General features: G+C 54.5%; 1 protein-coding gene across 1 annotated transcript in view; it reads right to left on the bottom strand.

Moving 5' to 3' along the window:
- LRP1 (LDL receptor related protein 1) overlaps positions 1-23,630 on the bottom strand; it is a 181,843-nt gene extending 158,213 nt beyond the window's left edge. The window contains 1 exon segment of the mRNA XM_077838260.1: positions 23,531-23,630. Within this exon segment, the coding sequence (XP_077694386.1) occupies positions 23,531-23,630 (100 nt within the window).
- Positions 23,631-23,958: the final 328 nt, after the last annotated feature.

The following is a 23,958-nucleotide window of genomic DNA, read 5'->3' as shown; positions in this document are numbered from 1 at the left end:
GAAACAGCCAATCCTCTTCTGCATATTGAGGGTGTTAAAAACCTCTCCGGCACCTTTCACCACCCGCCCTCCAACGGGGGGGGGGGGGGGGGTTTACAGAGAGCTCCCCTGGTGCGGCCACACCAACAAATGACACACGGCAAAAACAAAAACAAACCTGGGAGGAGGGACTTTGGCAAAGGAAACCAAGGGAAAACTCGTAAGCCCAAAGACCTCCCAGGTCCACACATGGCTCTTTTATGGGGCTTGGCCCGTTGGCTGCACATCGGGGCACTTAGACATCTGGCCCCAGGTGATTCGTCCAAGATGAAACCAGGAACCTTTCGTGGCTGAGCTCAGAACTGACCCCGCGCCCGCTTGCCACAGTACGGCGCCGTAACCACCAACCCGGCCGTCCTTGTGGACCCACTGCCCGTGGGAAAAGGAGGTTTGGTTTTGGTTTGGTTTTTTCAAAAAAAAGGGTCCTTGCAGGTGCAGAGGGGCAAGACAACTCGTCTCGTGCAGCCCCGGGGAGGGCGGGCGATGTCACCAAACGCAAAGCAAAGCTTACAGCTCCGTGAGCAAAGCTGGGTGCTGAACAGACTCACTATTAGCCCGTGCCAGTCCGATAGACAAGGGGAGGCAGAGGAAACCGAGGCATGGAAGTGACTCGCCCAAGGTCACCAGTGGAGCTGGGAACAGAACCCAGGTGTCCTGACTCCCGGCCAGTCCCCTACGCGCTGGACTGGGAGCAGGTAGAACGAACCCTCCTCATCTGCACGCGTGCGAAATATCACCCTCTAAGGCCTGCAGCGAACCATCTCCAAAGCAAACAGCGAGCGAGGCTGGAGCCAACAGCCCGGGGCACAAGATGCTGCTGTGGAATTCACAGAGGGATGCGTTGTCCTCCGAGCATCGCTCTTTTGGCTGCTCTCCCCGGGATCCACCCCCGCACCACCCTGCCACCAAGGCCTAACACTGATCTCCCAGCCAGCCCCCAGCCAGCCGCAGGCGTGGAGCACACCTTCATCCTTTGCAGAGTACAAACTCCTCGGGGACAGAGCAGCGGCCCTGCAAGAGGAGCAGACTCAGGACATGTGGGACTCCCAACTAGCCGGAGCCTGGAGTGCTTAGTGGTGTTACCACTCGCGGTCGTGACCGAGTCTGCAATCGCGACTGGGATCCTGGTGCATCGGGCGCTGCAGCATCACCCCGAGCACAACAAGCCGCCATCTCTGTGCTACCGTTACGCTAATCAATAACAATGCTGCCAAGCTTCTGAATCCAGCCCCCTCACAGGGTCGTGCGTGTGTCTGATCTGCATTCAGCTAACCTGGATTCAGGCCGCTAATTCCAAGGGAGAGCGTCCACACCCGGGATTAAAGCGGTTTAGACAATCCACTTCAAACTAACACCGCCAATTAAATGGATTAAATTTGGAGTGCCTGGGCGCACAGTTTAATGCACAAAGCTTATTCCAGTTTAACAGACCCCGTATCTGAAAGCGGCATCAGCTGGTGACCGTAGAAGGAGCATTAAGATCTCAGACACAAGGTCTGGTGCCCGTGACCGGGCCGCGGTGCCAGAACTGCCCAGCACAGACCGGCATGGACCAAGAGCCAGCCAGAGCCCCGAAATGGAGTCAGAAGAAACGTAATTCCACGCCCCAGACTCCCTGGCCCAGTGCCGGGGCTGGTTGTTTCTGCTGGCAGAGCTGGTGCCCCATCAGCTGCACCTACGGCAGAGTCACTCCACGGCGCCTCCAAAGCCAGCCCCACGCAGCCCGACATGCAGAGGTCAGAGGAAGGGACCACATGCATTGCAGACCGAACTCTGATGGACTCAAACTTTCCTGTGGGCACTCCAGCCTGGAGAGGGCAAAGGCTGGCTGGTCTTGCGGCTAAGACACCGGCCTGGGACTAAGGGGATCTGGGTATATACCTGCCACGGTTTTCCTCGGGAAGTCACTGCTCCGTGACTCAGTTTCCCAGCTGTCCTTCACTGCAGAGTTAGCTCAGGAGATGGGCACCAAGTGTGCGCTGCCCTGCTATGCAGCCCTGCCGAGTTACCGTGCCCTCGCTCGTCCTGCTAGAACTTCAGGGGAGGGGGCACATCCCACGGGTCTGAGTCCACACGAGGCTGAGCCGCTCTGGGATCCTTTCCCAGTGGGTGGCAGGCCAGTTTGCCCATCCTCCTGGGCACAAGGGGGCGGGGGGGGGGAACGGGACGGGACTGTAGGGAGAACTGGGGCGATTTAGCCTGGGCCCTTGCTGCAAAGTGGACAGGGCACCAGCCCTGTGAAATCAGCACCCGAGCTCTAACCCAGCCCGCAGCTGAGCCAGCAAGCTCGGGTTGAAAGCACGGGGCAAGATGTTGTTGGGTGTGGACCAGAGGACGGGTAAGAACCTGGGCTAATGCTCCACTCAGCACACCGTAAGAAGGGAGGCAACCTCCTGTTCTCCCACTCTTTGCCGGTTCAGACTGTAAGGCCTTTGGGGCAGGGACCGTCTCCGCCCACGTGGCTGGGCATGGCCAAACAGAGCCTCTAGGTGCGACCGTAATGAAACCAGGCAGGGTCTGCTGTAATCCGTACCTACCCTACACCCCAGGGAGGATACTGCCGCCCTGTGGGGCTTGAAGCACAACTGGCCGCCGAGAGAAATTCACTCACCCACCCACCCACCCGCCCGCCCAGGAGCCGCGGCAGCCAGCCAGCACCCAAACCCGGAGGAGAGGCGGCGAGATATTCCGTATCGTTTTCCCAGGGAAATGTCCCCTCTTTTAAATGCACTGGAAGTTCTGTAGCTCCGTCCGCCTCCCCCGCTCCCAGGCGGGGGGAAGAGAGGGGGGAAAAACACTCTCCGGGCTTCAGAACAAGTGTCCCATTTACAAACTACATAACCTCAGAGGCTCATTCTCCGAAGCGGAGTCACTGTGTTCCCCGCACGCCTGGCTGGCAGCGGCCAAGGTGCCACAAGGAAGCAGGGAGCTGTCTGACTCATAAAACCCTCACAGGGGTGTCTGCGAGACCCAGGCGGACCAAAACAACCCCTCAAAGTCTCCGAGGCTTGCTGGTGCGACCTGAACTCGGAGTCCTCGCCCAGCTGAGAGCCACGGGCCCGGGTCCTTTCTGCTCATGGCTGCTGGGGGAAAAGTCTAGGCCCTTCTGCATCCCAGCCCCACGGCGGCAGAAAGACCCGCGGGTCCTCAGTGCAGGGGGCTGCTCAGGCATGGCTCTGATCTTCCAGGACTGCCTCCCCACGCCCACCGGTGCAGGAACCGAGAGGCCGCGCCCTGGGCACAGAGGGTCATTCGCAAAGGGAACACAATGCGGCAGGCGGTCATCCCGCTCCGCTGCCCAAGCTGCTCATGGATGCAAAACGCTTCTCCTACCAGAAAGGCTGGGGCCAGAGCCAAGTCTTGGGGTCTCTCCCCCATTCGCAGCGCCCACGCCGCACAAGGGCAGGATTTTGCTGCCCCCGGTGCATTTTTCCGCCCTTGATTTTCTGTTGCGTTTGGCAATTTTGAAAGGTGCTTCTCCAAGGCCCAGAAAGGCCCTGAAGAGATCCAGGCCTTCCCACCGGACACACATGGGTTCCCTTCCTGAGTGTCTGAACAAAGGCTGAAATATGCTCGGATCGGCCCAAAGGGGGGCATGAAATTGACGTCGTGCCAGAATGCCAGCCCCATCCACACACCGCAGTGCCTACCTGTAATATATGTCTACACTGCAATCCAAGCCCAGGGTTCAAACTCAGGCTCAAGCCAACCCCCGTTTCGTCTACACACAACTCGCACTAACTCAGATCCAGGGTCCAAGCCAGAGTCCAAGCTGGGACCCAGAGTTCAAGCCCTATTGCTTTCCAGCATAGCCCCACTGGACGCTTGCTCAGGGAGTACGCCAAACCCATCCCACAAGCCAACTTCCTTTGTCCTCTGGACAGTCGAGGTTTCCCACACTGCGCCAGGAACAAAGGGCTAAAGCAGCCGCATTGTGGGCGGACGCTAGGGAGTCTGGGATACAAGCGGCTGGACTTGGGCCCACACAATGCAGTGGAGATCCTGGAACTTCAGGCTGGGACCCACGGTCAACAATTCCTAACAAAACCAACGTAGACGCTCAAGCCCTAGGTTAACAAACCCAGGGCCTGCTAACTCGAGTTCTACTAACCCAGGGCTTGTGCTGCAGCGTAGACGGACCCCGGGACTCCCTCCCTCTTTGATCTCTCTGCCAAGCCTCATATAAACTCTTCGGGGCCAGACTCTGCCTCTGCGCCCAGCCCGACGGGCCCCATCCTCGCTGGGGCCTCTGGGCAGTGGTATAGTAAGAGTTCTGCTTGCACACCAAGGAGGCGTCAAATGGCCAAGGCTTCTGGTCCACGACCAGCCTCGCTTGGATCAAAACCAGCAGGTCAGAGGCGAAAGCTCCAGATCCTATTTCCAGGAACTCCTAGGCCCTCCGAGTCTGTCTGCAACACGTGTCCATCGGATGCTTCTCCACTGGGCTCCCGCCTCGGTCCCCTGCCAGGCTATTTAAAGTTACCATTTGCAGCCCGTTCCCATGCAACAGAATCCATCGGAGACCAGCGTCTCCTGCCAGTTTAAAAAGCACAATCAAAACAAGCGGCATTATTCCACGAGGGCGAAGCAGACACAGAAGTTCATCCTTTCATGTTCTGCTCTGACAACCCCATTTTAAAAAGTCCCCCACAAAAAAAAACAAAAAAAAAAACACACACCCCTTTGGCAGGATGAAACCTCCCATCTGTTTGTAACTGGTAGAAATGATTAAAGAGGAATCTGGTACAGTTATGTCTGGTCTGGAACACAAAAGTCAGACATTACCCTACCCGTCTTGGCACTTACACCAGCACGGTTCCACCGCCTGTCTGAAAGAGCCAGGGTTGCGCCAGGTAGTTTGTTCCCAGACAGGGAGGGGGTTCTTTGCATGTTTCAGAGGAGGGCGTTTTAGCAGACGAAATGCCGAACTGAAAGAGCTTGAAACCAGACGGATATTGGGACAGAGGCGAGGGAACAGTCGGCAGCAGTGACAGCATCCTAACAGCTGCGGGATAGAAAGCCAGGCGTTTCGACTCTCAGTCCAGTCTTCTGCTTCCAGGATCTGTTCTGAGAAAACACGTCTGAGCGGAAAGGAGACGCTTGAGGGAATCCATCGGGATGGGCCGGGAACAGCCCGGATGGGCTCCAGAAAGAGACAAGGCCACTCCGCTCCACACTCTGAAACGGGTTTTGATTGCACCAGAGATCAAACGGAGATTGGTGCCCCGCTGCGCCGGGAGCTGCACAGATACAGAGCGGGGGACAGCCCCTGTCTTGAACAACTTATAGTCTAGACAGACAGACAGACAGACAGAAAGGAGTATTCTCCCCAATTTACAGAAGGGAAACTGAGTCACCGAGCAATTTCTTTTTTTAAAGGGAAAGTTTTCTAAAGTGCACAAGTAACTTTAGAGCCTAAGTCTCAGTTTTCAAAAGAGACTTGAGAGCCTAAATCACATAGGTCCTGTGGAAAATCTTCCCCTACGTGACTTGCTTGAAGTTTGTAGCAAGGGCTGGAATTGACTCACCTCTCCAAGGCCATTGCCATAATAGCAAAGGCAGCCTGCGTCCCCAAGGGCCATGCAACGAGGGGTGCTGCCGGCTGAAGGGACAACAGGGAGGAGAGAAAGCTCAAGGGGCCCCAATTCCCCTTCCCTAACAAGAACAGGCTTGAGGCCGGAATCGCTAGGTGGATTTTTGCCCTGTGTTATACATCACCTAGTATCCGAGCTCTTCTGTCTTTACTGTGGGTATCCCCATGCCCCCTGGGGAGGCAGGGCAGCGCTCTTATCCCCACGGAACAGATGGGGGGCAGTGGCATGGAAACACTAAAGGACTTGCCCAAGGTCATACAGGAAATCTGTAGCAGAGTGGGGAATTGAACCTGGGTCTCCTATGTCTTTGGCTGGTGCTCTACCCACTGGACCAGCCCTCCTAATACAGGAGGGCAGATTACGTGACGCTCTTATGCCCTTCAGACACCCAGGAATCGATCCAATTTTAAGACCGATTCAAAGAAAACCAGGTTCAGCCAACTAGGAAAGGTCGCAGTGGCTGGAATGGGAAAAGCTCCCTAGGAAAAGCTATTGGTTACCCTCCGCTTTCCTGCCCAGCCTGGGACGGGAAGCCATTCACACCTGGTGCATCCGGTGGCCGGCACTTGAGGAAGTATTAAAAATTGACCGCTTCCTTTTCCAAACAATAACGAAGCCCTGAAACAAAAGGTGGGTGCGGGGGCAGGGAGTAATTCACTGCCTTGCCTCTGACCCGGGCATCTCTCCCGAAGGCGGTGTTTACATTCCCAGGAGGAAAAGATAAAGGAGCGAGGGAGACCAGGTCCAGCACCGACAAGAACCAGGAAATGTGCAATTCAAGCTAAGCTCGTGGCTGGGGCGCGAGTGACACGTGCAGGATTATGGGCACTGAGGCCAGAGGAGCAAAGAACTGCTGCACTGCAATTAAACACTCGCAGCCGGCCCGCGTCAGCGACCGGGGCTGCTCATTCCCCACCCTTCCCCAGACACCCGGGGGCAAGGCACTTAAGGAGCTGCCGGCACCACAAAAACCAATAAATAACCCGGAGGGAGCAAATCGCGGAGCCCCGGGTCTCCAGACTTGGCCCTGCGCTCCGGCGCTAAAAATAGCCCCGAAGAGGCTACCACCCCTTTGCCAGCGTTCGCAGCCCGAGCAGGAACGTCGACACGGCTATTTTTAGGGCCGTCGCACGAGCCCGAGTCTGCAGACCCGGACGCCGAGACTTTGCTGCCCCCGTTTTTCGGTCTCTCTTGTTTTTTCAGCGCAGGAGCCTTCAGCCCATTCCAGCGGGACTTACGTCGGGGCTCTCTCGTTTCAGTCACAGATCTGCGTGTGGAGTCCGGGCGTACCCCACACTGCAACCTGACCTCCTGAAACCAGCGAAGAGCTCCATGGAGAAGCACGTCCGAGTTCCGCGATGCAAACCCAGGAACGCTAACACGCCGGACCACAAAGGAAACGGACACCTATGGATAGAAACAGCATGGGTTTTGCGCACCTCGTCGTACCTGTAGCTAGAGTTTAGCTGGATAATCTTAAGTCGCAAAGTTGGATTGATTTACGTGCAGGGGGCTTACGGTATCCTAATCACATTCCTTATGGGCAGGGGTGACAAACCGATCAATACGGGTTGGTATGTGAAAATCAGCCAGAAATGTAAAAAGCCCCACCTGTGAATGCCCAGGGTGACCGTAAACCTCTGATTCCCAGAAGACAGGAGGGATAATTTCATAATTGCTCTATTCTGTACACAGCCCATGATCAGAAGACAGCGTACTGGGTAAGATGGACCATGCTCTGACCCAGTGTGGCCGATTCTTGTGTCTACACTGAACGCTAAACCCAGGCTCTCACTCAGGTCTGAGCCCAAACCCCTCTTTTGTCCACTCAGAGGTCAGCAAGCACTCAGGAGTCAGCTCCCTGCTGTGGGGGTGGCCCGAGTCCTGGCGGGACCTGGGTCCAAGCCCTGGCCTTCTGCTGTGCGGACACAGGTCAAACCGCAGACCCGAGTCGGAACGTCTGCACAGTGCAGTGTGGACGTGTCGGTGAGAAATTCAATCGCAAAGCCAGGTTTACACGGCAGCGTGGACACCGAGAGCCCAGACAAGACCAGGTTCTGCAGACCCGGGCACAGCATTCAGTGGACACACATACCCTTAGTCTCATGGTGCTTTCGTTCCCTGTCTGTACAATGGCAATAACAGAATGGCCCTGCCTTACAAGGGGATGCCAGGAGAAATCCAGTGAAGACTGCGAGGCCCTCAGGTAATGGAAGCACAAAAGTACCCAAGATTGACAGACGGTTACCACTGTGCACCGTTACTAGGGGTTTGCATTGCAATTCTACCCACAGGCCTTAATCCCTGTGCTGGCTGGGCGTCCCAGCGCAGGGCCAAACACACCAGCACACGGACGGAGCACAAGGTCCCAGTGAGAGGATTACTTGGTAGGTGTCTTACAGCAGCACCTAGGAGTCCCAACCAGGCCCCCCATCGCTGCACAAACACAGAGCGAAGCCCGGACCCTGCCCCAGGGAGCCTCCAACCTCAGAATCCAGCCCCCGGAGAAGCATCAGGGCAGCCGAGGTCTGCAGGAGCACATCAGCTTGGGTACAGCTTTCCCCTCAATCCCTGCCACCCGAACGAGCATCTCCCCAGACACAGCATTTGATGAGTCAGCAACTCAAATTCCACAGCCCAATGAGCAACCCTCCAATAAATAAAACCGCCCTGCCTACGCAAAGCAAGGGAAGGTTTAAACTTTCATGTAGAACAGCAGTTCTCAACCGGGGGGTACACATACCCTGGGGGTGTGCAGAGGTCTTCCAAGGGGTTCATCAACTCATCTAGATCAGGGGGTGGCAAGCAGGGCAACTGCCCTGGGTCCCACGCCATGGGGGGCCCCCCACAAAGCTAATTTACATGCTTCCGGGGTACAGCAGCCTGGAAAGGTTGAGAATCACTGACGCAGAGGATTATAAATACAACCAGAATTGTTTTATGTGGTGGTTTAACCTTAACCCGGGCACTTGATGCCTCTTCAATTTGAGGCCAAGATTTTCAAAAAGGGACCAGCGATCTGAGGTGCCCAAAATTGGGGATTTGAGAGCGGCGCGTCAAACTGCACTGAGCGTTTGCTCTCGGGGAAGCAAGCCCTTTGGAAAGGTCTCAAGCTGAGCACTGCAAAAAAAAAACACACAGAGGTCCCCGGAACCAGGAGTCACTTAGGAGAAAATCTTGACCTGGCTTCATATGGATTTGCAGTTAATTCAACCTCGTTAGGCTCAGCTAATGGCGCACGAGGAGGGGCTGACAGCTGGGAAACCAAAGAGACTAACGAAAGAGGGCTCATTAACAGGTAAAATGCTATGCCTATTCTTGGCACGAAGAAAGCAAAAAGACACACTCAACTGTTCGTCAGATACAACGAGCGGCCGCTCAAATCGGTTATTCAATGAGCATCCAGGGCCCGGCTCTCACCCGTCTAACACAACCCCTGTGGACAGAGCTCTCCACTGCATCGAATAAATAGACTAGATTGAGGGGTTTCAGAGCTCTGGATACATTAAAACAACAATTTGCCTGGCAATCCACTGCAAACAAAACCAGCCCAGAATTCAGCGCAGGCCCTGGCCAGAGCAGCCACATCGTGTGGTCCACACGGCCCCCAACAGACTGAAGTTACAGCTTTGAATGAAGCAGCAAATTCAAAAGGAAACGAGTTTTCCGAAGCAAAACGGATTGTTTTTTATTTCAACTTAATGATGCATGATGTTTAAAAGTGAACGACTGAACCCCCACCCCACCCCCACCCCATTCCTTTGCTTAGGCAGGTGCTGTGCAAACTGGAGACCGTAAATATCCATTTCAGATTTTCATTGTCCTCCCCAGGTGTTGCTCCGGATAAGTGGCGTCTTTTAGCGAGCTCGTTAGTTAATCCAATTAAAGATGCAACTGGAAAGGCAGGAAGGTTCTCCTTTATTGTGTGCAATTCATGCGTGTCCATCCTTTGCACCCAATTTTAAATTTACAAAAACAAAAAAAAACTTGCCCCGCGCCCCTCCCCCATGCTCCTGGAGGCCGGGACCCTCTTTTGTTCTGTTTGCTGGGGTGCCTGGCACAGTGGGGTCCTGCTCCAAAACTGGGGGCTCCTAGCCTCTAACCTAGCTGCATTCATTTGAAGGAAGGACTTCAGGCTGACTACCACTTAAGCCGGTGTTTCACTCTAAACAGGCGAGTAGCAGCCCTAGGAAATCGACGTGTTTGCGGGACTGGAGTCGGGCTGTTCGATTTCTCTGGCGAAGAGGTACGCTGTAATCTATATTTAGCATAAGAAACGGCCGGGCGCACGGGAGAAGGAATCCTTATGCAATGGGATAGGACCCAGCAAGCCAGCTCTGGAAACCAACCCGCCTTACCCATTTATTTCTTAAGAGGAGGCAGGGAACAAAAAAACCAACAAGTTTTAGCTGAATTGTAACATCGAAAGTATTTGCCGCTGCCTGGAGCCAGCTGCCAAGGTACATTAACCATAAGTGACTGAAAAGTTAAGTCAACAGCAAAAACGGACCTGTAAATAGCTCGGCATTCATCTTGTACCAGCTTGTGCAAAAAACAAATGGTCGCAAGTTGCAAAGAGATCATCTCAATGCACTTCTTTGGAGGAAATCTACAACAAACAATTCAGCAGGTCAATAACCCTCTCCAAGGTTTCAGGATGCCCCATCAACACAGGAGCAGGGCATCGCAAAATCTTTCCAGTAGTTATCCTCACAACTCCCCCGTGCAACAGGGCTATTATATCCCGTTTTATAGATGGGGAAACTGAGGCACAGAGCGGCTAACTTGAATTGCCACAGGGAGTCTGCGGTGAACTGAATAATGTTTGGAGTCCCAGGCTAAACCCTCCTTGGAGCAGGGAGTGTTTTTTCGTTTTGTGTCTGTAAAGCACCTACCCACACTGGGCCCTGGTCTGGGACCGGAGCTGCAAAGTGCTCCCGGAATACACCCAATAAATAATGCACCATGCCCAGCATGATGGGGTGCTGGTCCAGAACTGGAGTTCCCCTACACCGCTACTGAGGTACAGGTCACCACCACGGGGCCAGCCTGCCTCTCAGACACAGCCAGGTAGCTCTATGGAAAATACACAGCTGCCCGTTTATTGGGTTGGGGCAGGACTAGAACCCAGATTTCTCCATTCCTCCCCAACCCTCTGCCGTGGAGCCACAGAGATTCTGCACCGGGAGTGGGTCTGACACACAGGAGGGGACAGAGATCAGCTCACTCAAAGCACGACCATCTTGTCTGTTCCGCTGACGACGTTCTGCACTTGCAGACTGATTCAACTGAGCCCCTGCAGAGCCCGACCCTGCCAGCCCCAGAGAGTGTACAGGGAACTATTGTGCGCTGGCGGGGCTGCGTATGTCTGACTGCCCCCTCTTGGAAAGAGTCGGAATTGCTCAACTGTGTGTCACGGGCCCTACACTGCTCACGGGGATTCTCCATTTCAGGGCAACAGGGACACAAATTCCACGGCCATCTCCACAGGGGGCTCCAAATAAGCCCAGCATTCAAAGTAGTGGGCTGCGAACTGCCAGAGGACCATGGCTTCTGTTATGCTACTTGGCCCATCTGTGAAGGTGAAATCAATAGCAAGCATCCCAGTGTTGCTGTTCGGCCTCATTCTTCCTACATACAATCCAAGGCAAACCTGAGAATGGTCCCCAGAGGTCCCAAATCCATGTCCCCCTCCCTGTTCTATCCACTCAGACAAAAGCTTCCTCCGACACTTCTTATTAAACAGAGCACTCAGCAGGGTGCAAAACAGATCTATGTATTTCTGCATCTCCCCTCCCCTATAGTGTTAGGCAAACCACTGCCCCGCTTTGTGCCTCAGTTTCCCCTCCGTGGGGGGGCAAGGACTGTCTCTCACTCTGTGCCCGTGCAGCGCCCAGCAGGACAGATCCCCACTCTCAACAGAGGCTGCTGCAATGTACCTTAATAATAAGAATACTACAGAGAAAGACAGCCCCCTCCTGAAGACCTGGAGGGATAAGCCAGAGGACAGCCTTGTCCTGCAGGGCAGCATGCGAGGCTAGCTCGTGCATGTCTCCGACGCAGTCTGCACCCCGGGCTTTGCACGGCAAGCTAACTTCCAGGGCGTGATGAACGAAATGGGAAGGGGTCCCTTTGGTGCTGGGAGCTCCAGGCCCAGGGAAAGGAGGAGGGCACACAGAGACATGAGCCATTGGTGGGGTCTCGGCTGGCCAATCAAGGCACTGCACCCTGTCTCAGGCACACAGAGATCTAAGATCTTCCGTCCTCTGCGGCAAGCAAAGCAGCCTGATGCATGCTCTTGCCGGCAGACAACAGCCCAGTGAGCATCTGGGAAGGGGCAGGTTCGTGCCCCGAGCCACGGAGGCTCCTGGTTAACAGGGCGGGTTGGGAAGCCGTGGCTGGAATCTCTAAACGCCGATTTTCTCTCCAGCCCGCCTCAGTCTCCGGAGAATTTCGCTTCGGGCCCAAAATGCCAGCTCCTCAGATGGAGTAAACCCACGCCAGATGGGGGAGCTGCCCCGGTTTCCACCAGCCCAGGACTGGGCCCCCCCGATTTTCCAAATATGGGAAATCCAAACACAACGCCCATACAGGCACGAAAAGAAAAAACAGCACCGAGCGCCCATCGTGGCAGCCGGCGACAGGACTCCCCCACTGAGGCAGAGCCCCCCAGCCCCAGAAAGGCCAGCGGCAGAAACAATCCAGCGCCACCGATTCCCAATGCCATTGCACTTGCAAGGTGGGCACAGAGGCAACCCGGCTGCATGGATAAATGAGCAGCCTAGGGAAGACACGTAGCGGGGAGTGAGAGACCGACCTCGTGCCAGTGAGCAGCTGCTAACTTCACTGGAAGCTCAGCCCTGGACGGGGCAGTGTGACTCAACCCGCCCCCGTCCCCAAACACAGAGCTCAAGGCCGGCCCATGGGCGCAAGGGAGTAGCGGACGCATCCCAGTATAGCTGCTCCATGGCAAGCCAGCCTTGCATTCCTGCCAGGGCAGGGCTGCGTTTTCACACAGCCTGTAACACATCCTGCCCACGGCTCTGGCTGCCTGCGGTTCTTCCTCCTCCCACGTCGGTGAAAATTCAGCCCTTGTGCAACCAGTGGTGAAAGCCTAGTGCACGAGAGTGAATTGCAGCCTGCAGCTGAAACCTTTTGCCAGTCAGAGCATCCATTCAAGAGATACCGTCCGTCTATAGGGTCGGGGGAGATTCTTGCAGAGGCAGAAGTGAGGAAGGATGCTCGGTGGCTAGGGTGTGGCAGATCTCGGTTTCACGTCCAGCTGTAACCCAGGCTCCTTGAACGATCCTGAGCCTCTGCTCTCTGCCATGGGGACAGCAGCACCGCCCTGCCTCCCCGCGGGTTCTGGGGATAAATACACTGCAGACTGAATGCTGCTCAGAGGTGCCTGGTATCGGGGACCAAACGAGCCCCACAGAGCCGTGGTTTTCAACCAGGCGTCCACAGACTAGGTCTAAGGATTTCCGAAGGGCTCCGCATTGCCACGCACGAATACTTAGAGGTCTGCAAATGAAAAAAAGGTTAAAACACCGCTGCCAGAAATAGATCCCACCCAACCCCACTTTGGGCTCTGGCAAATATTCCCTCGCGGCCATTTGAGACAGGAGAGGGAGACCCGGTAGGATGACTGTCTACTAGCTCTTCCCATCAGTAGATCTCCCAGTGCTTTACAGAGCAAGTCAGGAGCGTTATTCCCCATTTCTCAGGCTGGGAAACCGAGAGACGGAGCGGGGACACGACTTGCCCCAGGTCACCACGCAGGCCAGAGCCACAAATAGAACCTGGCTTTTCTGAGCTCTATCCCAGTGTTTGTGCTACTATGCACCGCTGCCTTCCCAAGAGGCCATCTGTCAGCAAGAGCAAGTTACACCCCTTTCCAGACCCTCCCCACTACACAGCCAGCATCTGTGTCGGTATCAGAGGGCACAGGACAATGGTCAATTCAATTATCCACTGGTCAGAGGAAAAACCAGAGCCTGCAAAGGTTACTTCACTGATCCTTTGTGCCACTGGCATCTTCGAATTGTAATCGCTTTCACGACGATAACAGAGGGGCGCTCTTGATTCAACAGAACTTTGCATCCGTCTGCTCTCTCCCTCCATCCTCTTTCCTGACCAGCTAAATACAGAGCTCCCCCCGGACTCCAGAATCAACTTGAAACAGGAAACACTAAAATAAACAGGATGACATTCGAATCGGCGAACAAGTGGCAACGGGTTTATGCTGTGACCGACTGGAACGAGAGCAAGCGGAGAGATGGCGCACTGCATGGAAGAAAGGGGATTCTTTGGGGATCGGTTTATCACCAGAGAACCACAGAAAGCAGAGAGAGAAGCTCTCTGTTAGGTCGACTAGCCTCATCTGCTTGCCACTGTAGGACAGTTCCCCTCTGCATTTTGTCCAGCCTGGTTTGAAACATCCCCAAGCGATGAGGATTCCCTCCGGAGACAATCCCGCAGGCTCCGAGAGGCCTACGTTCATTCCCCCTTTGTTAATTTCATCCTGGTTCCCCAGTAACCCTTTGCACCAGGTTAACAATACTTAACACGCCTCATCATCAAAGCCCTTGGCAAAAAAAATCACCCTCATCGCACCAGGGAGTGAGGGGCATTAACCCACGTTCACAAGTGAATAAAGAGAGGCATAGAAAAGGCGTGATGAGACTCTGGGGCAAAGTGAATCAGCATAGTTGGCGGCGAGGAGAACCCAGGAGTCCGGGATCCTAGTCCCAAGTGCAAATTTCTCAACTTTCTTAGTCCACGACCACCATGAGGCCAACGAGATCAGGGCGGGGCGCAATACAAACATGGCCGTTCCCTGCCCCTGGGGCAAATGAAAGCGCCACGCAATGAAGAGGGAAAGTGGCATGAAACTGGCTCCATCATAAGCACCGCATGGTGCAAAAAGTAAACGCTCTGGAAAATCACCCCTCATCTCTGTCTTGCCTAGCGATCGCAGGTGCTACACTCAACAGCAAGTTCCTTCTCAGCACGATTATTATGTTGACCGGGTGCCTTTAAAATTTTTACTTCTAATATTGATTATTTCTATTACGATAGCGCCTAGACCCCAACCAAGGCCGGGGGGGAGGAGGGGGAGGCTGCTGGACACACAGACAGCAAGAGACAGTCCCCTGCCCTGAAGCGCTTACAGGCTAAACAGACAAGACAGAGGTATGGCGGGAGGGGAAACTGAGGCACGGAGCAGGCAAAGTCACCTAGCGAACCTGTGGCAGAGACAGTATTTGAACCCAGCTCCAAGTCCCACCCCACTTAAATCACGAAGGTGCCCTTCCCCCGTGAACACTGCAGAATATTACAACAGCCGATTCACAGCTCTGGTTTGCTCACGACTTATCACCCCCCTCCTCTTTCCTAAGAGATCACAGAGTCACACGTCTCTCGCCTGTAACGCTGTCACAGGCCTTGTGTTAACTCGTGAGCCGCAATGCTCTCGCAGTCTGTATTCTACCGCCAGAAGGCAGCGAGGGCAGGTCCACGGCATACGGGAGCTTCGTGGATTCACTCCCCTTTTAGCATAAAAGGGGGTCGGGACGATATTTCTTTTTTTCACAGCCCGAAGTTGCAAACTGCATCAGAAGCCCGGATGGAGGGAATTTAAAGAGAGGATCAGCATTCAGGGGATTTCGCAACTCTCTCCCACGATGCAGAGATTTTCGCTCTTGCACAAGGGCCTAGCCTCTGCGGCCCCCAGAAAGCTGCGATCTCATGAAAGGTTTTGCAACGAGACGGCCCAAGACTTTCATCTTCTCTTGCACAATTCATTCTGTAGCTCGGCTACCAGGAGCCGGCGGCGAAAGCAGCTGCTGCTACCTGGAACATCCCCGTTCTGAGGAAGGGTGGATTCCCGGCTAGCACCCACAACTGGAACCACGTGTTCAGCTCCCCCACCCCCGAGACACGTAAATAAGGGCCAGATTTTCAGAACGCTCCGTGTGGATACTTCTAGCCAGGTTCACACGACAGGCTTTGGGAATGCCGCTCACGGCAAAATCCAGACCCTCGTCTCTCCAGGAAGAAAAGGAGGACTTGTGGCACCTTAGAGACTAACCAATTTATTTGAGCATAAGCTTTCGTGAGCTACAGCTCACTTCATTGGATGCATCCGATGAAGTGAGCTGTAGCTCACGAAAGCTTATGCTCAAATAAATTGGTTAGTCTCTAAGGTGCCACAAGTACTCCTTTTCTTTTTGCGAATACAGACTAACACGGCTGTTACCCTGAAACCCGTCTCTCCAGGGTCCTTCTCAGCTGTGCCATGGGAGAGAAAGGAAGGGCTGCCTGTAGTACGAGGCGTCTGTGGCAGGGACCATCTCTTGCTCCCCATCTGTTCAGCGCCTGGCGCAATGGGGCCGTGATCTCAGCCGGCATTTGCAAGCGCAACCGTTTTCTCGGCCCAGCCTGCCTTGCATCCAAACCCAGAAGCAATTTTGTCCCCCCCAGAATTATCAGTCAGCTTATCCTGCTTCAATTAATCCGCTCCGGGCTGTTCCAGGAGGAGCGACCCCGCTTTAAGGCTTATGTGGACGCAACCATATTTCGAATTACCTGTCTTGCTCCAGGCCGTGCTCCTAGCGCTATCCCACGATGCACCGCTGCACACCTGGATGATCCAGGCTGGTTACGTCTGTTTGGCTCCTCCCGGCCTCCATAGCTTGCCTCTCACGCGGGAAATCTCGGTTCAAAGGTTTGGCCTAGCCCGGCAGCGAGCTCCAGCAACGTTCCCCCTGCCCCACTCAAAGCCCAGCTGATTCTGCTCTCCCGCCATCCACGTTCCGTGAGAGAACACGGGACACGGCTCGGAGAGGACAGAAGGGCTCAGGGGATAGAGCAGGAAGGGGCTGGGGAACAGGACGCCTGGGTTCTATTCCCAGCGTGCTGAAAGACAAGTCAGGACTCCTGGGTTCTAGCCACATGCCGATTTCTTTTATAGCACTTTCATCAGTAGATCACAACGCACAGTTATCAAAACATTGACCCCCCTTCCAGCGGACGGGGACAGAACTGAGCCAATCGCTCAAGGTCACACGGGCAGTTGATAAGTGGAACAGGGAACTGAACCTGGGTCACCCACTTCCTAAGCCAAGGAGCTAACCACTGGGCCATCCCTACCCTCCAGCTCCGTCCCCAAAGCCAGATTCTACACCACTTGGCTGCAGGTTCCCTCTTAGCCCGACAAAAAGCCCAAGGAGCTCAGCGGGTGTTGAAACAAAGACAGGGCAGGCAGTAAACACTTCCCTCTTGATCCCTCCGCAGCAAGAGACGGGCTGGCCAGCGGGCGTGGGAGGGTGAAGGGTGGCATGGCAGAGGCTCAGCGCCAGGGCAGGGAAGGAGTTTTCCTCGATGCGCTCGGCTCCGGGAAGCCAGGACTCAGCCATTTCATTTTGAAAAGCTGCCACTCCAGAGGAACAAGCCCTTTGAAACCAGCCTTCCTGGCGCAGTCACGTGTATTCTGCTAGCACCAACCGAGATCAGAACCCCATCACGCCAGGTGCTACGCAGTCACAGAGTAAGGGGCAACCCCTCACCCAAAGAGCTCAAGGGCTGGGGGGGGGGAGCGGGGGGAACTGAGGCACGAAAGGGTAAGGAAGTTGCCCGAGGTCCCACAGCAGGGAAGCGGCAGAGCTGGGAACAGAACCAACACCAGCCCGCCCTCCTGCAGGATAGAGGTAGGTGACCTCTCTCTGCTAAATCAAGACATCCTCCTCCTGAACACTCCCGCTGCTGGCTGACGAATGCATCTAAGCACCCAGCCACCAGCTGCAACCAGGTGAAAATCCCGAAGGAAGCGGCACCCAGCCAGGACCAGCCACAGAACAGCTCTAGCTGGCTGAAAAGAGGAACCCAGTTAAGGTTATAGAACTGAGCCGATTGCCCTCTGCAAAGGAGGTTCCAGGTGCCAAGGGATCTGATGCACAAGCAAACAGACTGAGCTGGTCGTCTTTTTCATCACTCTTCGGAAAGAGCAGCCAGGGCAGGAGTTTCCTTTTGCTTCCTAGCTTGTGAACTCCGCAGAATCCAGAAAAGGCATAAAAAGAGGGGAGAGAAAGAGCCAGGAATGGAAAGAGGGGGTGGGGGGGAACAGGTGGCAAGAAAAAACAGGACTCCACTCAGTCACTAGGGACTTCGCTACTGATCTTACAAGGAAGGGGCCCAGATACAACGGTGACGGGCGGCAGGACAAAACCCCAACGGAGGCAGACTTGCAAAGGCTGACGCTTGGCCCTTCCGTGGGCGCACGAACAGTGAGGGAGCTCCACACACATGCCACGGTAGGTACTTTGCAGGGTCAGGGTCTGACTGCAAGCTCCATGGCTCTCTTCCATGCATACAGGGCTAGTAAAAGGGGGCCCTGATCCTGGCCTCAGAGCTACCTGGAGAGGGGAGGAGAAATGAGAGAGGACGGAGGAGGAACGGAAGGAAGGAGCCGATGGAATTTCCTCCTACAGAAGATGACTTGAGACCCCAGAGTTTGGCGGGGAGCAACTCACGTCCACATCCCATTGGGGTACTTGATGGGAAGACGCACCGTGCTGCCAACCTGCACAGAGCAGGAGGGAGAACTGCCTTTGAAAACAGGTCCCTCCTGGAATTTCCAGGGGCATTGACCTCTGTCCCCATTAGCACACCTCCAACCTGCCCAAAAATCCAAGGGGGCACGGGGTGGCGTATTGCATCCGCAGGCAACTGCAACACCTGCTGGAAAGAACACAGCTCCGCGGCACCCGAGCCAAACACACACACCCCCGCCCCGAGCGCTTGTGAGTCAGAGCCCATGGGAAATCAGTGGCTTGGAATAAACAGAATGCATCTGAACCCCACCCAAGGGTTAACGACACAACAAGTGCAGAGGGGATGACTTATTAAGCCACTGGCCAGTCTGCTGGGGCCAGAGGCTAGCTGGGTTTGTGCTTTCAGCTGCCAGGGGCAAATCCTCCAGCTACGCAGTAGGAGATATTCTGGGCACTTCAACTGAGTCCTGTCCTGCCCCCTGGTTTTCAGAGAGTGCCAGGCACCTGCCCCCCGGGAAATCAGACCCCATTCAGGAGTCTCAAGCTGGGGTTGGCCCCAAAATTGCAGCATCCCAAAAGCACTCGTCGCTTTGGAAAAAAATCTGGACCTTAAATCTCCTTATGCCTCAGTTCCTGCTCTGTGAACAGGGTTTAGAATTCCTTCCTTTCTCCCCCAGCTCAGACTGCCAGCACTTCAGGACAGAGACCCCCCTCACTGCGCTCGGTGCTGGATGGGCACAACGGGGCCTCGCCTCAGCTGGCTGCCGTAACCCACAGAATAGCTCTGAACTCTCCCCCCCACAACTGTTCCAGATCCTGGTGCTTTACCTCCGCTGAACCTGGGGTGGCTCTCAGAGCGTCAATTATGGCCTGGCATGCAAAAACACGTCCTGGTAAATACACAGCCCCAATGGAGCATGCACGCACCACCCAGGGCTTGTCCACACTGGCAATTCACAGCACTGCAACGTTCTCGCTCGGGGTGTGAAAAAACACCCCCCTCCCCCGAGTGCAGCACGTTTCAGAGCTGTAGGTAGACAGTGCCCCAGTGCTGGGAACCGTGCCCCTCGTGGAGGTGGCTTTTTAGACGGCTCGGAGAGTGTAGACTAGCCCCCGGATGGAACTGATGAGATGCACCAGACCACCAAAGCATCAGGAGCAGCGACACCAGCCTTTTTGACCACAGCTATTTCCGATCTCTACCAAACCGTTCCACAAAGGGCCGAGATTTCAGCCTGGCGACCTAGGCAAACCAAGCCGGGCTTCTCAGGACAGGGGGCCGGGAAGGATTCCAATGACAGACACAGACTAGAGGCTCAAAAAAGCCATTCCCTCAGCACATCAACTGGACTTTGTCCCCCTAACGTGCCCTAGAGCAAGAGTCCAAGACAGGGTGTCAGCCGCCAAACAGAACCGTTTCCCAGACCAACTCTTGGCAAAAAAAAAAAAAAAGGCAGGCCCACTGTGTAAAACACAGGAGTCAGGACTCCTGGGTTCCATCTGCAGCTCTGGGAGGGGGGCTGGGTCTAAAGGGGGGACTGGGAGGCAGGGCTCCTGGGTTCTATCCTTGGCTCTGAGAGTGGGACCTAGTGGTTAGGGTAGGGGCCTGTGGCAATCAGGACTCCTGGGTTCAATTCACAGCTCTGGAAAGGGGGATGTGGGTTAGTAGTTAAAGCAAGAGAACTGGGAGTCGTTACGCCTGGATTCCATCCCCGGCTCCAAGAGGGGAATGGGGTCTAGTGGTTAGCGCAGCCGCAGGCCCGAGCAGCAGGACTCCCGGGTTCTACTCCCCACCGGCCCCCTGAAGGCACTGCCGTGCACTGCACAAGAGCAGGGCGTCCCAAGAGCTCCAGACCCGGCAGAGGGCGCCGTTATGCTCTGGAGCTTGCAAAAGCCTTTCCTCCTAAACCGCCCAGCTCCCGTTTTCCCACCGCTGAGCCCTCATCCCATGCAACCAGCTTGCGGCTGTTCCGCCATACATTTCTGCCCAGGGAGATAAATGCATTGGGCCCATTCACTCCTTTTGGTGCAAAGCCATGCACTGAAGTCCAGGGCAGTTCTGCACAGGTCAGGATTCCTGGGGCTGGCTCATCCTTTCACAGGGGAGACGTGGTTAGGTGAGGCCAGAGTGCTCCCCAAAGCGACCCACACTACATGCAGCCCTCGGATTACAGAGGCAGGCAGTGTGACTACAAGGGAGATAGTGACCTGGGACTCTGGAGAACCAGGTCTGGCTCACCTTCCACTGTTCGCCCCTTTACCTCACCATGCCTCAGTTTCCCCACCTGTAAAATGGGGATAAGGATATCGACCTCTTTTCTAAGGTACTTTGAGATTCATGGGAGAAAAGCAGCAGGTAAGAGCTAGTTAGTAGAAGGGCCACAATTCTTTCTCCTCTTCATATTCCCTTTGCCCACACCCCACCAGCCGCACGTCCCTTCCTCTGCCGTACTGAGGCATGGCCTTTGGTTGCAAGCTCAAGCACCCAATGCCAAATCCTTATCAGCGCAGAATGCGTAATAAACCCCCAGTTTCATGCAATGTTCATGCCAGCAGTAACTAAGGGCTTGGCTCCCCAGGGAAACAGACACATGGCTCTCACTCCTCCCCTGTAGCTATGTCAGTCAGTTTCAGTCACGCTGAGAGAGGATCCTTGCATTGAAAACACAGCCAGCCCCAGTATTCATTGAGGGCCCAGTTCTGTGCTGGTTCCCACCCAGCACAATCCCGTTCACTTCACTGGGCCTGCCGAGTGGAAAATACTGGATTTGGAGCTCTGGCATTTATTTTCACACCATCCAGTCAGGCTGAATTCTAATCATTCAGAAGGCAGATTTGGGGTTCGCAGCCAGGGAACTGCGGGTTTGATTCCCAGCTCAGTTACTAACCCCCTGGGCAAGCCACTGCCTCTCTCTGGGCCTGAGTGCCCTCCTGTAAAGTATGGGGTGATAAATCTTCCTCTGTCCATGTGTAAAACAATTATAAATTGCCCCATTCCCTGGGGGAGCAGACAGCAGAAAAACACAACACCTCAACCCTCAAAACAGCTCTTGGTCTTTCCTTTCCACAATGGCAACGGGCACTATGATTTTGGGAGAGGGCTACACTAGAAGAACATTGCACAGTTAGCAGAGAAGTGCGTTTTTCAAGCAAAAAAAAAAAAAAGAGGCAAAATTAAATCAAATGCATTAAAGTCAGAGGCTCTGGGCAGCTTCTCTCTGCTGTTAGCTCTGCGTTTGGCCAATTCTACCACCCTTTCCAAGGGCCACTTGCTAACGTTCCCAGCGTGCAGATGGGATACAGCAAAAAAATGAGACTGCCCTGCTTAAAACAAAACAAGCCAGTTGTCTAGACGAGAAGGTAAGGACGGACGATCCGCTCAGGAAATACTTTCTCTCCCCAGGATCCTTACCCTGTCCTTGCCAGGACAATCACAGGCCAAAAAAACGGAATTTTTGACACTTCAGAATCTGAGCCTGCAAGACCTGAAGTCATGACTCATGCAACATGGAAGGAAACAATCCATTTTATGGAGCAAACTGACAGGTTTGGCTTATTTATTCCTTCCAGCCATGCTTATTTGCAAGCCTCCCGCTTTTCTATTAGAACTTTGATTCCAGGCAAAAAATATTAGCGATTTAAAAGAAAAAAGGTGGGGATTTAAAATTCTTTCCTGGCAGTGATTTTCCAGGAGACAAGACTCAAGGTGGGGAGGGAGGACACAGTTCCCTGGAGATCTCAGATTTTTTTTCTTCTGCCACTCAAGCTAAATATGACAGGCGCACGCTTCCTCAATTCTACGCTTCGCCATGCCCAACTTCCATGTCAGCCGAGCAAAGAAACTGACCCCTTCGCCCTGCTAGGACCGCGGCTGGTTTTTTCAGAGGGTTCTTGCATTATCCCCCCTCTCGCCAAGAAACTCCTGCTTTTTTCAGAGACCAGCACCGTTAACCTCTACCTTGCTGCCTCTGGTATATGCCATGTCACGCTTCAGCAGTGCACTGCAGTCTCTGTCGCTTGGAGGAGGGGAGGAAAAACATAGCATTGATTTTGCAGATGCCGTGTGGAATGTAGATTCCTGCACAATTCAGTTGCTCTCTGATGATCCACACCGAGATCCATCAGATTTAGCCCAGAGCAACAGAGCTTTTAAATGCATCTTTAGGAGAACCAATTAAATATTGATATCCCCCCTCCTTTTTTTTTTTAATTGCATCTAGTTGTGGATTCTACCCTGTATCCTCACCTCCCTAGAGCAGCTGCTCAGGGCCAAAAGGAATGAGTTACATTTTCCACCACCTGCAAAGAAACCAGACTTGGGATAGAACCAGAAGGCCAATGATGCAGATACCATTGGATCAAGCGAGACTGCAATCCAGAAGAGATCAGACACGCAAGAGCTCACTGAAGTCAGTCCGCACCGCCGCCTGGATTTATGGAAACCAGAAAGGAAACAGCCAAAGCAGTTGTGTAGGAAACACACAGCAACCATTTCTATGAAAGAACAGCGCAAGCCACAGATCACCAAGGATCCAAATACCAGCGCAACCAGGAGTTTTTCCAACACATCCCTTTGCCCTCCATATTTTTTGTAAAAAGCAGCTACCGCCCGCCGTTCATGCACATTTTGAAGCATCGTCATGTTTTCTCTGGGCATAAGTTGTTGCAGGAGTGCATTTTTTCCCTAATTGAAGGGAAAGTCCCTACAAAATACAGAGCGAGGGGGGCAGCATTTGCAAAGCAAGGTGTCCACTCAAGGGGGTATCCTCCCGATTGAAGAGACTGACATATGCCATGGAGTCCTGGCAGGAGTTTACCCTGAGTTTAGAATTTAAAAAAAAAAGTCCATAAACAAGTTGAAGGTACAGAACCCCACCGGCGGTAAAAGCAAGAGACAGAGAGAAGGGGGGGGGGGGAGGGCTCAATATTGTTGTGCCAGATGGAAATCGCAGACAGTCTGCAGAATGCACACACGTAAGACCCCTCTTTCTCCCCCACCCACAAGGGGGGGATCCAGGAATGGACCAGAAGTGTAGGGCTTTGTTTCAAAGGTGGGGGGGGGAATCATGCAAACTGCAAAACAATATAGCAAAATCCCCAAGCCCAACCACACCCCCTTCAGCTTCAGCCTGTGCCCCAAGAAACACCCCCAAAGAAATGCGGGGCACCAGAGAGGGGCTGAGTGGGGAGAGCCGGTGGCAAGCGGGGCCACCGCTCAGACTAGTCCAAACGGCTTCCCCTGGACGCTCCAAACATCCCTAGGATGGAAGAAAGGCAGAAGCATGAAAGAGATTTGGGGGGGGGGGTGTTAAAGGGTGCAAAGAGGGAGAGACTTCAACTCACCGTCAAGGGCAGAGATGGGCCCGATCCCGGCCAGCGTGTGCAAAAATCCCAACGAGATCAGCAGGGTCGCCGCCAGCACCTCTGCCCTGCGGGCCAGCATGGCTGGGCGAGCCTGGGAGAGCCGGGCTCTCGCTAGACACGGCCGGGCGGGCTCGCAGCCGCTTCACCTCCTCTCCTGCGCTCCGTCTCCCCTTCCTCCACGGGGGGGGGGAGTGCTCAGCCCTTCCACCACCATCCAACACAAATAGGGGAAGGAGGAAAGAGCCCCCCCTCCTCCTCCTCCTCCTCCTCCTCCGCCTCCTCCCCCAGCCCGGGAGGGGAGAGCGGCCAGCAGCAGCAGCAGCAGGAGCAAGGCTGGGGAAAGGACGGGGGGGGGTCTCAGCCCTGCTTTGCAAGGAGAGGGGTTTGCATTTGCAGCAGGACCCAGC

This window comes from Eretmochelys imbricata, chromosome 20 (genome assembly GCF_965152235.1).
Source record: "Eretmochelys imbricata isolate rEreImb1 chromosome 20, rEreImb1.hap1, whole genome shotgun sequence".
Taxonomy (NCBI): domain Eukaryota; kingdom Metazoa; phylum Chordata; order Testudines; family Cheloniidae; genus Eretmochelys; species Eretmochelys imbricata.
This window is presented reverse-complemented; position numbering and strand designations above follow the sequence as displayed.